Source organism: Penicilliopsis zonata (assembly GCF_001890105.1).
Source record: "Penicilliopsis zonata CBS 506.65 unplaced genomic scaffold ASPZOscaffold_3, whole genome shotgun sequence".
Taxonomy (NCBI): domain Eukaryota; kingdom Fungi; phylum Ascomycota; class Eurotiomycetes; order Eurotiales; family Aspergillaceae; genus Penicilliopsis; species Penicilliopsis zonata.
Genome location: NW_019208913.1, coordinates 873829 through 887133, shown reverse-complemented (window position 1 = coordinate 887133; position 13305 = coordinate 873829). Strand labels below are relative to the sequence as shown.

At 51.7% G+C, this 13305-nt stretch overlaps 6 protein-coding genes across 6 annotated transcripts in view; 2 read left to right on the top strand and 4 right to left on the bottom strand.

Moving 5' to 3' along the window:
- Positions 1–589, bottom strand: part of ASPZODRAFT_129467 (hypothetical protein) — a 1249-nt gene extending 660 nt beyond the window's left edge. The window contains exons 1-2 of the mRNA XM_022722272.1: positions 495–589; positions 142–307 (exon numbers count right to left, since the gene is read on the bottom strand). Coding sequence (XP_022583587.1) covers positions 142–307; positions 495–498 — 170 coding nt within the window. The 5' untranslated portion in view covers positions 499–589. The remainder of the gene's footprint in view (positions 1–141; positions 308–494) is intronic.
- Positions 590–1542: 953 nt separating this feature from the next.
- On the top strand, positions 1543–5011 carry ASPZODRAFT_1392612 (hypothetical protein). The gene is made up of 2 exons (XM_022724539.1): positions 1543–4453; positions 4511–5011. The coding sequence occupies exons 1-2, from the start codon at positions 1632–1634 to the stop codon at positions 4896–4898; spliced, it is 3210 nt and encodes a 1069-aa protein (XP_022583586.1). The 5' UTR covers positions 1543–1631; the 3' UTR covers positions 4899–5011.
- A 275-nt stretch (positions 5012–5286) lies between these two features.
- Positions 5287–6696, bottom strand: ASPZODRAFT_129465 (hypothetical protein). The gene is made up of 2 exons (XM_022722271.1): positions 6430–6696; positions 5287–6339 (listed from the first exon to the last, which is right to left on the bottom strand). The coding sequence occupies exons 1-2, from the start codon at positions 6537–6539 to the stop codon at positions 5457–5459; spliced, it is 993 nt and encodes a 330-aa protein (XP_022583585.1). The 5' UTR covers positions 6540–6696; the 3' UTR covers positions 5287–5456.
- A 412-nt stretch (positions 6697–7108) lies between these two features.
- ASPZODRAFT_13811 (hypothetical protein) lies at positions 7109–7558 on the bottom strand (the record flags this gene model as incomplete). The annotated part of the gene is made up of 1 exon (XM_022724421.1): positions 7109–7558. The coding sequence occupies one exon, from the start codon at positions 7556–7558 to the stop codon at positions 7109–7111; it is 450 nt and encodes a 149-aa protein (XP_022583584.1).
- A 1741-nt stretch (positions 7559–9299) lies between these two features.
- Positions 9300–11766, top strand: ASPZODRAFT_129457 (hypothetical protein). Its single transcript, XM_022722270.1, has 9 exons — positions 9300–9497; positions 9558–9694; positions 9767–9849; positions 9906–10003; positions 10060–10180; positions 10253–10685; positions 10737–10867; positions 10941–11584; positions 11652–11766. The coding sequence occupies exons 1-8, from the start codon at positions 9401–9403 to the stop codon at positions 11347–11349; spliced, it is 1509 nt and encodes a 502-aa protein (XP_022583583.1). The 5' UTR covers positions 9300–9400; the 3' UTR covers positions 11350–11584; positions 11652–11766.
- Positions 11596–13299, bottom strand: ASPZODRAFT_129456 (hypothetical protein). Its single transcript, XM_022722268.1, has 3 exons — positions 12486–13299; positions 11995–12418; positions 11596–11922 (listed from the first exon to the last, which is right to left on the bottom strand). The coding sequence occupies exons 1-3, from the start codon at positions 12955–12957 to the stop codon at positions 11712–11714; spliced, it is 1107 nt and encodes a 368-aa protein (XP_022583582.1). The 5' UTR covers positions 12958–13299; the 3' UTR covers positions 11596–11711.
- Positions 13300–13305: the final 6 nt, after the last annotated feature.

Genomic DNA, 13305 nt, shown 5'->3' with positions numbered 1-13305 from the left:
CCCCCCCCTTCCGTCTGTTGCCTGCGATGCTCTCCCCCCCTCCCCCAAATAGCATACACCATGTATGCCTTGTTCGTCTTGACGGCATTGCTGGTTCCGGATTTCCCATCAAAAGCATAAAGAATTATTGCGTCCACGTACCGCTTGCTGAGGTCGACATCGGCCTTCTTGCAGACCAGGTTGGAGTAACGGCGACCGACACCCTTGATCTTGGTCAGAGCGTACATGATCTTCTGCTTGCCGTCAACATTGGTGTTGAGCAGACGCAGAATGTACTGGAAGTTCGTCTTCTCGCCGGACACGAGCGCTGTTCATTCAAAACATTCATGGTCAGCCCGGTTTCATTTTTCTTTTGTTCATTGGTTTTCTTTGATATGGTATCAAGGTGACCAAGCCACCATCACCACCACCCATTCTTTCATCTCTTTCTTTTTCTTTTTTTCTCCAATCTGATTGCAACTGGGAAGCATTTCGGAAACAGGGATTGCACGTACACATGATGGGCGATGGCGCGACGGTATCGCGATGTGTTGTCGACAGAGGGATGAGGAGGAGTGGAAGACGACCAGCAGCTCCTGTTGAACTTTGCCAGTCTCCGTTGTGGGATCGGGTAATACACTTGCTAACCCTAAATGGAATGGTGTGCCCAGGGCTCGCTTGTAGCGCGCTAGTCCCGAATATGCGATTACGTAATTCGACTCTCCTCGGAGTCGACTGTTCTCTGATTGGCTATATGAGAATTACTGTACACCCTCAAATGTCGAGGTCTCGAACGCCTGTAGAGGGGAGTATTGGTGTCATCACAGAGCTTGACTATAACAGATTCGGGAGACAGAGTTAGATAGTAGTAGCTTTAGACCTGCGATTATCCCGTGCTGGCGGATGACTCGAGTGGCGATTCGCTGTTAGGGCTTAGGGCTGGCAATTGTTGCCTCAGGCACAAAGGACCTGTATTACATAATCCAGCCCTATCAGGTGTTCACCTCCACTGCTTAAAATAGCAGCTCTTCTTCTTTGACGACGTTCGACGATGCCTTTGTCTTTTGAGCGACGGAGGCACGTCTTGGAGGCCAGCGTGTTTCACAATCCTACCCCTGTGGACATCTCTGTCATGTGGCGGCATCTGCCAGTCTTTGAGGATGATCGAATATCAGGTTGTCTTCTTTGAATCTACGTAAGGACTAACGTGTCTACAGAAACATGCCCAGACCTTCGAGGCCAAATTCCACGGTCGAACCATGGCTGAGGATGTGCAGATGGAAGGGGCTCTTTCTTCCTCGAGGGCATTTGGCTCTATCGTCTTCGAGGTGTCTTCTTTGTTGTTGACAATAGCACTCGGATCGAGATGGCCATTTCGACAGCCAGATCTTTCTTGACCTGGCGGGGGAGCCGGCAATTCTTTGTCGTTGGAGATCGAGGACAGCCTCGATATCCCTTTATAAACGATAGCATTCCCAGGCCTCGAGGATGAAATAAGTCTGATCGTCATCGATCTCTGTTTGGCTCTCGTTTTTTGAAATTAATCCTACCTATCACACTATCATACAATCAATCTACCTTACCCCTATAACTTTTTTTTCTAAACTTAAGTTTACCTTTTTCAATTCTTCTTCTCTTTGGACGAATACAGAATGGCCCCCAGAGCTCCGAAGCAGAAGGCTCCAAAGGCCGCAAAGGCGCCTGAGACCGGCAGAAGAACTAGGGTTCGGCATCGGTGTATCGAACTGTGTAATACTCAGAACCGACATCTCCCTCCACAGCCTGGGACGTTATGGAGTCTGAGCAGTTGGCCGGATCCACCGCCCCTGGCTGAAGATGAGAAATTCATGGGGCAAGACGAGAGAAGCATCGTGTTGAGTCACGAGTGGAACAAATCCAAGATGATCGCTCTTCTGGAACATCACTCATGGGGCATCGACACCGGGATAGACCCTCAGTCGGCTTCAAAGAAACAAATCTTCCTCACACTATACGCCATTTGGTACAACACGGAGCCACGATTCCGGGCTTTCCAGAACGATGTCAAAGGGTTTCTTGACGCGTCGAAGGATGCTGGACCTCGCTTGCTTAAAGGGCCCAACAAGAACGGCGCCTGGGCCCATCCTATTAGCAGGTACTATCCTAGCCTGCCGACGGTCAACGAAGCGTGGGCTCCCAATTACACCAGACCTCGGGCTCATCCCAACTTTCCAGATTCAATACCATCCCATTTCTCTGATTCATGGATGGAGCGTTTGACGCTTGGGAATGCAGGTGGGCCTATGGATGGCTACGCAGAGGACCCCAGATATAATCCGCCGACAGATATGACCAACAATGTTGCTGACGACTCTCAGCCAGCAAACCAGCCAGCGACCCAGCCAGCGACCCAACTAGCGACAACACAAGCCCAACCAGGGACTCAGACAACCACGATTGAGCAGGATTTTGCAGACATGGTGGCGTTGATATCGACAGCGCTTGAAAAGGCATTTACAGAGCTTGCATACAAGGGCTTGGAACGACATCCGCGAGCTTATCCCTTAGAGATGGTTCCGTATGAAGGCCTGAAAATGACCGATCCTGCGCCCTACGCATTCATCCAGACTGGCGCCGCGAAAATCTCTCATTTCGATGTTGATGGTATTGAATTCCCCACGAACGGTCGAGGCCCTATGTGGGCCAACCAGTCGTGCGCCATCGACTGCTGCATTGTGGCCAGCAAACTCCTGGATGCCGGCTGCACGGTGATTGACCGTGGTGCCAACGAGAACTGGTTGGACAATTTGAGCGACACTCAACGCTCGTTTCTGAAAGTGGTCAACGAGTATAACTGGGAGATCGTCTCGCCGGCCCAGAGCATGGAAGTACGGGACAGGTTCTGGAAGAACAAGCTGGCGAGACACGGGTACCCCTTTGGCCACCAACTCTCGGCTGCATCGCTTTGGACGATGCTAACGCAGGGCTTTGGCCAGTTTGAGATTCAACGCCAGAGCATCACCTTCCCATGCTCGTGTCACCAAGGAGCCGCGATGACCAAGACCGACGAAATGGCGTACACCGTGACGCCTGCCAAAATCAACGTGACCGAGTCGATATCGCAGCTGTTGCAAGACGCATTCCCCCTGGGCCAGATAGCGGGCTCGGGCGAGCTCAAGGCCAAAGCCACCATCTGCCGACAATGTCATCAGAAAACAAAGCACGGGAGAGTGGTCAGAGTCCGGCAGATGCCTATGCGGCTGGCTGTGGAGCTCAACCCCGGCGTCCGAGTCACGGCACATACCTCGCAGATAGTCAAGTTCAAGTACCGGGACTGGAACAATAGGGAGGTAGAGGCGAAGTACCGCTGGCTGGGTGGGATCTACTACCAGGAGGGTCACTTCCGGGTGTACTGGAACCAGGACAAACGAGGCGAGAAGAGCGGGTGTATCCAGATGTACGACGATATGCAGAACCAAGCGTTTATCCTGGGCGGCTTCCCCTCGAGCGATCCAGACGAAAGGGTACGGCAGGACTGGGTGAGCGAGACGCCGCCCATGCTGTTCTACGAACGAGTCTTCACTCCCAGCGTGCATGAGTTCTACATGGCGACCATCTCTCTGAGCAAGCTCCAAAATCGCTTGGGGGTTCTACACCAGGCTCCACAGTTCCGAGAGATGGTCCTGCGCACGAAGCGGCTGATGGCCTTGCAGCGGCCTCCCCTCAAGACTGAGATTAAAGCCTCGATGAACTCAGGCAACTACCGCAAGAGATTTGTACTTGTGAACAATTACGAGGAAGATAATACTGCGCTCGACAAAGCGGAAGAATTGTCATATTCAGACTACCCTCTTCCAATGCAACCTCTTGCCAACGATTCCCCCGTGCTGGCTTTTGACGAAGATCCGCCAATGCAGACTTTTGACGACGACATGCCTCTCGACCCGGTTCTTGTGCAGGCGACACAAGATCAGATACACGCCCAAGAACAGGCTCTGGCTCAAGCATATGCCCACGCCCAAGCCCAGGCTCAAATGGCTTTGCAGCACCCTTCAGCGCCTGCAGGTTACATGCCCGCCCAGCCGTACCAGTCCTACCTGGATACTTTAGGCTATCAGTCAAACCCGGAATACCCACAAGCACCGATGGGGTATCAGCCTGCACAACAACCCCAGGCTTACGCGGATCCAACAGGCATGCAGCAGGGTCAAGGCTATATGCAGACCATCGACCCGCAGGCAGTTCAATATGACCAGGACATGGACCTGGACGAATCCATTCGATCCAACAATCAAGGGATAATTTACCAGCCCAACGACGAGATGGATGAAGATGCGAAGATCCTGCATCTCCTCGGTGGTCTCATGGGCGGAGCTCCATCAAGAAGGACCAGCAAGGGGTCCGGTGCCTCTGTTTCTTCGCGGCGGACGATCATTCACATCGAGGGCCCCGCGAACGAGGAAGTGATCACGTTCATTCGCGAGTCCTTGCAAAGGTCCGGCGAAGACGAACCCGACCCTGTCTCCGAGATCGAGCTGACGAATCTTCACAGGAGGAAAGATTCCAAGCCCAGACGTATCGTCGAGGAAATATCGGACGACGGACCGAGCGAGAAAGCAGCCAAGTTCATCCAAGACTCTGTACACAGGGCAGATGAGGATGAGAAGCACACCACCGTCACGGAGATTGAGCTGACGCGTTTGACCAGCAGCGGCGGCAGGAAGAGCCCCAAACGGAAACGCTCCGACGTGGACTCGGGCCACGATGATAGCAAAAAGGACAGCGACAACAAGGGCGACGACGACGACGACGACGATGACAAAGTATCAGTCAAGAAGAAAGCCCGGTTAGATAGAGACAGGCGTGAAAGCGTGGACTCGTTCATTTATACGTGTCGATCTGTGTTCGCTCGACTGACGCGGACACGAGGTAACGAGTAAACATAGTGGAATATCTGCAGGAGATGGAGGGGGTTTTGTTTTATTATAGACTTGTTCTTGGTATTTTGATCCTCTATAGACATAGATCTTTAATGCATTGATTAGTAGCTAACTAGTAGTAGCTCCTGTGTATATACTAGATATTAGCTCACGGAGATACTGCGATATATACATATTTACTGGTAGGCAGGACTCCATTCCTGTTGACCTCGGTTATAAGTCTCTGGCTAGTATTTATTAGATTAAATCCCATCCTAGTTACAGTGATGTAGTATGACCCCTTTGTATCACTAATAGCCGATATAAGACTGGTTGGTTGTCTGTGCGCTTCCCCGCATTGTTAGTCTGGGGTAATTCTCTTCTTCATCTTTCTATTTTTTTGTTCTTTCTTCATCTACAACTCATATATATGATATTCTAAATGATCCTGGTTATCTATTCCTATTCATCTACCATCTATCATAGAATGGATCTCATCTTGGAGAGCCGACATTCATGAAAGCAAAAAGCAGGTCTGACAGAAAGAAAAGGGAGAGCAAAAAGAAAGAGAGAGAAAATCTATAATCTGGCCTTGTAGGGACACCCCGTCGAGACTGCAGTTGAGGCAGATTCCGTCTCCAAGCCGGTCTCCGGCATATTGCTCTTCTTGGGTGCCGAGACGTACCCGCCGAGCTTGTTGTCGGTGTTGATGATGTGACCCTGTTCATCGCGTCGGATGCCCAACTCGATGAGTTTGGCAAACGCCTTGGTGAAGTGATCGAAAAACAAATCCTTGTCCTCGGCATACCTCTTCACCCACGGCAGGAAGTCTGGGTCGGTGATGAGGGCGATATCCGTTGGCAGCATCATCAGAGGCTCCTCCTTCTCGCCGTCTTCGTCATCACCGTCGGCTTCGTCGGCCATATCCGGGTCTTCATAGATATACTGCTGGACGCCATGCGGTAAGGTGACGAGCTTCCATTCGAGATTCAGCAGCAGGCGGAAGAACTGGTTGGAGAAACGCGTCGGGTTGTTGACCCACGGTCCCTGAAACCCACTCCGGTCAGCATGGCAACGGCCCAGATTATGCCCGCCAGCCAGAGCTACAATCTCCTGGTCCGTGAAGCCCATCCGGTAGAAGACGTCGCGCAGGTGCTGGGCCCCCAGCGCCGCGTCCGGGAGCCGCCCACGTGGCGGCACCTTGGAATCGTCCACCAGGTCCGTCCGTCCGCTCTGCCAGGGGATCTCTGGTCCGCCCATCTCCTTGATGGCCACCACCCCCGCTAGCGTCCACAGGTCCGCGTACGTGATCCATGGGTGTCGTTCCTTGACCGGCTCGAGGAATGCCCGCCCATGGGCCAGCCCGGCATTGGCCGGATCGCCTCCTTCTGCCTCATACCGCATCCCCGCGCCGTTCGAACCACCCGTGTCCGTCTCGAGGTCGTATGTGCCGGCGGAGTGCCTGCCGGTCATCGTTGTGGTCAGCCAAATGAGTTGATCCATCAGTTATCCATTCCAAGTTTTTTGCTCCCCTGCCTCTAATCTATCTTACCATGCTAGTCGCACAAATACCGGCCCAGCACTCCCGTCGTCGTACCCTGGCTTCTTCAACTGTGCAGCGATGTCCTTGCGAACCGCTTCGTAATCCCCTGGGGAACTCATCTCGGCCGATAAGCGTCTGGGGTTTCGTGTGGGTTTGAAGTGGGTCGACCTCTTTTTTTTTTCTCTCTCCTGAGAATGACAGGCTGGCAATTGATGAAGAAGTCAAAAGAAAGAAAGAAAGAAAGAAACGCGAGGGTATCAAGAGGTTCAGAGACAGACAGACAAAAAATAATGAAGAGGGAGGGAGGAAGCAGAGGAAGAAAAGAGGGAAGAGCGTGAGGAAGAAAGACATGTGAGTCCCTCTGCGGGCCGAAAAGACCCAAACCGAAACAGGAGATTTGCCAGTCGATAATGCCGAGGTTCGCCACGATGGGATGGAGTTGGGAAGAAGGGAGAAAAAAGACAAGGAATTGGGGGTGAGGCTATGCTGTGCATAGTTCATATCTCTTCTATGATTCTTGTACTGGTCTGCAGGCTACTGTTAACGATCATCATCAGTCAATTATGTGTTCTCAGATTCATCCCGATACGATACCATACAATTATTATTATCACATTAATTAGTTGTCCTGGGTAGCGCCTAGGGAGTGATTACATCGTCACCGAATTATGATGGCCAAGACCGAGTCTCATCCTTGAACCGCTGGAACCAGTGAAAAGTCCTCTGGACGTGATGGAGATGGACTAAACAGTTTCATGGCCTCTTCCGCCCGCTGCACTCTCTCTCTCCATCGCTCTGACACCTCCTCTGCCCGTTTGACCAGCCGGCCGAACTCGCGCTGCATCCAGCGGCGCTGCACCCGCCACCGGTGTTCTCGCCGCTCGTACCGCGCGACGCGGCGCTCCAGACTGCGCCGCTGCGCCAGGTCGGTGTCGCGGATGATTTTGATCACGTCGTTGATCGGCGCCGTCTGCGTAGGGGTGAGGTGGCCTGCCTGGGCTAGCTGTGCGATGGTGATGAACGCCGCGCCGATATCGTGGGCAACTGACTGGATCAGACGCTTCTTGCTCGGGGAGGAGAGACTGGACACATTGCTCAAACGGACCGTGATCGAGCCGGGGGTAGAGGGGATGGTCATGTCGATCGAAGAGAAGGGGAAGAACCTGGAAAATAATAGGTAATCTTTATAGGAAGGATATCACTGCTACCTGGCCAGATGGAGAAAAAATGACTGATATTCTTCTGTATTTATATGCCGTCTTTACCTATATATGCATATCTGATGTAGATAGCCAGTCTGGGCGACATTGCGGCTTTATGAAAGAGTAAGACACCAAACAGATTCTTTGTTGGCAACATATCTTTATATCAGTAGAGAAGTCTTTGACTGACTGATTTGAGCTTAAGCCTTTCAATTATCCACTAATTCAGATTATTATCTGATATCTGTGTCATCCCCCAGTGCCACTCAAGCCGAAAAGAACCCAGAGCAGCTGCAGTCAATGAAGTACTATTATGGAAACTCGGACAATGCTCAGCTGGATACGTCGGAATCAAAACCAGCTCTCTAGGAAGGGGCTCACCGTCAGATCTTCAAAACTCACAGTGGCTGTTTTATCGAATCATTTCCATATCTCAAGGGGCAGTCAGCAGCTATGGCTGACTGCTGATGATGCAGTTCCTGCTAAGTCTGTCCAAAGCTGGACTCTACCTGGGGAGTTTGTGAGTTGTGGAAGAGAGAAGTAGTAAATCATTTTTATGTGCGTCTGGCAAGGATCACCTGATCTTCTGGTACTTGACAGAGCAACCGACCTCCTCCGCCTGGCATTTTCTACGCCTCGCTTCTTATACCTTTTTCTTTCTTCCTGACAGTCTGTAATACCCGGTGTCTATATCTGCCTGTGGCCTGAATCGACTGGGTATTCCTAAAATCTCCGAGTTCTTCTCCTAATCCTCAAAGCAGACCATCCTCGCCGCGTTTCCCAAGGATGCATCTACAATGACGGGAAGGACGTTTGACTGGGCCAGGCCAAGACTACATGGCAGGGTCTCATGTTGTGGCCTTTTACTTACTATGAGATACGCATGGGATTGTCGTGGGAGATCTCGGTTACGGTGAGTTCAAAGTTGATGTCGATGGCAAGAGATCGATAGAGGATAACAAGAACAAGGTACAGCCCCCGTCCAGTCTCGCCTTCACCATAATGTTTAAACTGAGATCTCCCATTCATCGAGGCAAGTTTGAGTTCTATATCCATATTCAAGACATTAACTATTGCTAGTGGGAACTGATCTCTATTATCAGCTATATCACCCTGATGATCGCCGCTGCAGGATATTGTAGTATCTAGTGATCTCACACGGTAGAACGATCTCCCAAATGACAAGGAAGTTCCCTGCTAACGTGCTGCAAAAGATTTCCGGAGTAGAACGTGTTATTCCATATTCGCGCCGCCAAAGGAACTGCCACCGCCGCCTGCGCTCAGCTAATGGGAATTACTGGCTCCCAATTATACCATCTGATAGTTGGCCCACCCTACCGCGTCAGTTACGGGACTCCCATCCGATTGCTTGGAGGAGAGATTCTTTTCGTTCTGGAGAGCTGGTGGCTGATAAGCAGGGCAGAAAAATGATGGTTGAGTGCAATGTCGTATCTTCGTATGACCAGCGGCTACTATTGGCAAAGGGCTTCATGAATTCGATGGATAAATAATTATACTTCTATATGGCTATGACTCATAGTGGTTATCGATGGTAACTACGCCGATCAAGAGTAGTTTCAGCCGAAGTGATGATCATTGGTTGTGATCCTATGAGCTAGATTGATAGAGATCTGGTAGATAATCTAGTACGAAGAATCTTGATAAACTTCCCTCTGATAGGCACAGCGTAACTTGATTTATTCTAGTTCTCAGGTTTTAGTCCATGCTTTGATTATTGTTGTTTAGACAGAGATAGTGTCTCATCACAAGAAGTCAACATGGCAGACGAAGAATCTCCCCTCCTTGCCCCGCCAGACCCCAAACCGCACAACGCAAAGCGTTCAGACGCCCTCATCATCTACGGAACCTTTTTGGGTATTTGTTCTTCTCCTCGAGCGATACTAGTGACCTGATCCAGTTAATTGACGGCTGCAGGCGTCTTCGTCGCCAGCGCTGACGAGTCCCTGGTGCTCTCGACGTACAGTACCATCGCCTCGCAGTTCCACCAGCTCTCCGCTGGCTCGTGGCTGCTCGTGGCCTATAACTTTGGCTACTGTGTCTCTCTGCCTGTGGTATGTTGATAAGGGCCCTTCTAGAAATCCCTCCAATTCATTTTACTTTCAATATAGAGCTAATTCAGACAGTACGGCGCTCTGAGCGACTCCTACGGCCGCAAAAATGTGCTTCTCTCGTCATACCTTTTCTTCACACTTGGGTGTCTTGCATGGCAAGTGGGCTCTATATCTATACCCTTCTATCTCCCTTCTGATCTAACGTGAACAGCGGCGCCAGTTCATCCCTCACACAGCTTGTCCTTGCTAGAGTTATCGCCGGCCTGAGCGGGGCAGGAATGGTTGCTATGGTCTCCATGATAATCATGGGTATGTCTACTGTGACTGCGATGAAAAACCGTCTATTAAATGAAGTCCCATCATAGATCTGATGCCTCCGAGCGAGGTCGCAATATACCGGAGCTACGAGAATCTCGTCAACATCTTCGGACGCAGTCTCGGGGCTCCGATAGGCGGATTTCTGATTGACGCAATTGGATGGAGATGGTAAAACATTACACACATACTACACATACAGGAGAAAGAGATAATACATAGTGATGTATGCTAACGTCCCAGGTCCTTCTTCGGCCAGATCCCATTCATCATCATCTGCACCTTGGTCGCTGTCTACGGGCTACCAGCCTCGTTGAATGAGACCCAAAGCGATGAAACACCGCCATCATCGTCTTCTCCAGACGAAAGCCAGGACGAGCCCGCTCATCGGACGCGCCTGGGTGAACTCGACTTTGCAGGCCTGATCAGCTTCTCTGCGACCATCATCGCGCTGCTGTTTCTCCTCCAGGCGGCGGGCGAGGGCGCCGCTGACGAAGGGCCAGCGGGGCAAAAATCCATACTGGCGTTGGCTCTGACCTTTGTCCTCTGCGGTGTGGCCTTTGTCATGATTGAGGTTTTCTGGGCGCGCAGACCGTTGATCCCAATGGATCTTCTGTCGAAGAAATTGGGCGCGTATTGCCTTATCCAGACCGTGCTCTTTACCGGTCGCTCAGCGGTACAACTTACCCTCTCACCTTCATCTAGTTTTTAAACTGACGATTCCCAGTTCAACGGCGCCATTGTTCCTTACTTCATCCGGGTTGAAAATGCGAGCGAGTTTGCCGCCTCGGCGGCTTATATCCTAAACGTTCTGGGCGCCTCGATGGGAGGCATCTTCGCAGGGCTAGTGATTAAACGGTATTGCTCCTACTACAAGCTATTTAGCTACCAGGTGCCTACGATTTTCAGATAAACTGATCATGTAATATAGGACACGACGGTACAAAACCATGACGGCGCTCGCCTACCTGCTCACCATCGTCTGCTTCCTGCTCGTCCTCCTCCTCTGGCGCACGGGGTGCTCCATCGCGGATTCCCTACTGCTGCTCCCCTCAGGGTTCGCGGTAGGTATCATCTTCTCGACCTCGTTTATCGGCATGTCCTCCAGCTCGCCGCGGGACTCTCTGTCCATATGCATCGGCACGTACTACCTGTTTCAACAGCTGGGGCTTATTATAGGTCCTGCGTGTGGGTCTGCCATGATCCAAAGCCTGTTCGAGAGAGAGCTCTCTGCACGGCTGGTGGGTCCAGGGAAGAAGGAGGTATGGGATCGATACGATACCAAGATCAAACTGTGGTATCCTGTATTGACACCATCAGATCATCAAGCGGCTTCTTAATGAAGCCAGGTTCTCGAGAACCCTGCCCGAGTCTGTCCAGAAGGTGGTTCGTTCGGCTTACCTAGAGAGCTTCCAATCCATACCCTGTAAGTAGATCAGCCCTTCCCTCCGCCCACGCCTCGCTTTGAGCCTTTGACCATTAGTCCCGCTAACAAACCCAAGTATTCACGGTGATCACTACAGTAATCACATTGGCCATCTTCCTTCCATTGAAAGAGGAACAGATCTACTAAACGTATACAATTGGTTCAATGCCTAAAATGAATTATAGAGACCAGGAAAGGAATGACTCATACCTATAAGTATATATATAAGAATAAAATATCGGGCTTGTGTCTAAGCTTGGGTACCCCTAGATGTGTCTAGCTCTCCAACGCAGCAACAATAGCATCCCCCACATCCTTTGTTCCCGATTTCCCTCCCAGGTCTGGCGTCCGAATGCCTGAATCCAGTACGGCCCTCACGGCATCCTCGATCTGTTTCGCCTCTCTTTCCATCCCCAGGGAGTAACGGAACATCAACGCCACGCACAGGATCATAGCGACGGGATTGGCGATGTTCTGGCCGGCGATGCTGCTCTCGTCAGTAAAGAGTTTAAAATACTTTGACCTTTTTTTTTTCTTTTTGGCTTTTTGCGATGCTTACTCTGGAGCAGATCCGTGCGTTGGCTCGTACAGCCCGTATGGCCGAGTCTTCAAGCTTTCATCACCGGGTAGGCCGTTGAGACTCGCACTAGGCAGGACTCCTAGACTCCCGATGATGGAGCCCGCCTGGTCGGAAAGCATATCGCCAAAGGTGTTATCTGCGAGGATCACGCCGTTCAAGGCGCGTGGATTGGTCGCCATGATCAACGAGGCCGAATCCGCAAGCTGGTGCATGAACTTCACCTGGGGGAACTCTGTCGTCATTGTCCGCTCGACCACGCGCCGCCAGAGCCGCGAAGACGCGAGAACGTTCGCCTTGTCCAACGAGATGACCGGCCAGGCTGGCTCGTGCCGCATGGCGATTTGCGCGGCTAGGCGGGTGATGCGTTGGATTTCGGCCTCCGAGTATCCCCATTCATCCATGGCTGGGCATACGATCAGATCCAGGCCTCCCCGGGAAGGAGTCTTGGGGGGGGGGAAAGAGGGACTTACCGTATGTCTCTTCCTCGATCTTCTTTCCAAAGTAGGCCCCCCCACAATTCTCTCTCAACACCAAAAAGTCCACTCCCCGAACGACCTCCTCCTTGAACGGGCTGAACTCCCTCGCGATTGATTCGCTGGGCGAGCTCGCCGAACAGGGTCTCAGGTTCGCGTAGATGTCCATTGCCTTACGAAGCTGTAGGAGCCCACCTTCGGGCCCGTCGAGCCCGCGTCTCGCGCTGTCCCATTTCGGTCCGCCGACGGCACCAAATAACACCGCGTCGGACTCCAGCGCCGCCTGCTTGACTTCCTCCGTGACAGACTTCCCGTGGGCATCTATGCTACAGCCGCCGATGAGCTCCGAGCGTAGAGAAAACTGGCGAGTCGGGGTTTCAAAGGCTTGCAAGACTTTGGTCGCCTCGGCCATGACTTCGGGCCCAATTCCATCACCGGGAAGGACAAGGATGTTGAAGTTTTGCGACATGATGGCCGACCAAGACGATTGATTTCTATTCCCAATAGCAATGAGTTCGTGGCAAATCCGGAGACAGACTCTTGGGCCAGAAGATCATTTCCTCTATATACTTCCCCCTCCCCCCATTTCTCCTCGGTCAGCACGGCGATAGTGCGGGGTGACAGCGCCGATTGTCACGGCGTTGCCCCGACCGTCGTATTGTTCTCGGCTGCTACCGCAAGTGGTGCATGCTAATATACCTTGTGCCATCAGTCGTGATTATTGAATGCTGAGTGTGTTCTGCTGGTTCTTTTGGTGTATAATATGATAGACTGGTTAATTTTGGGTAGAAAAGGAGATGAAGAGTTGCCTGTGAGG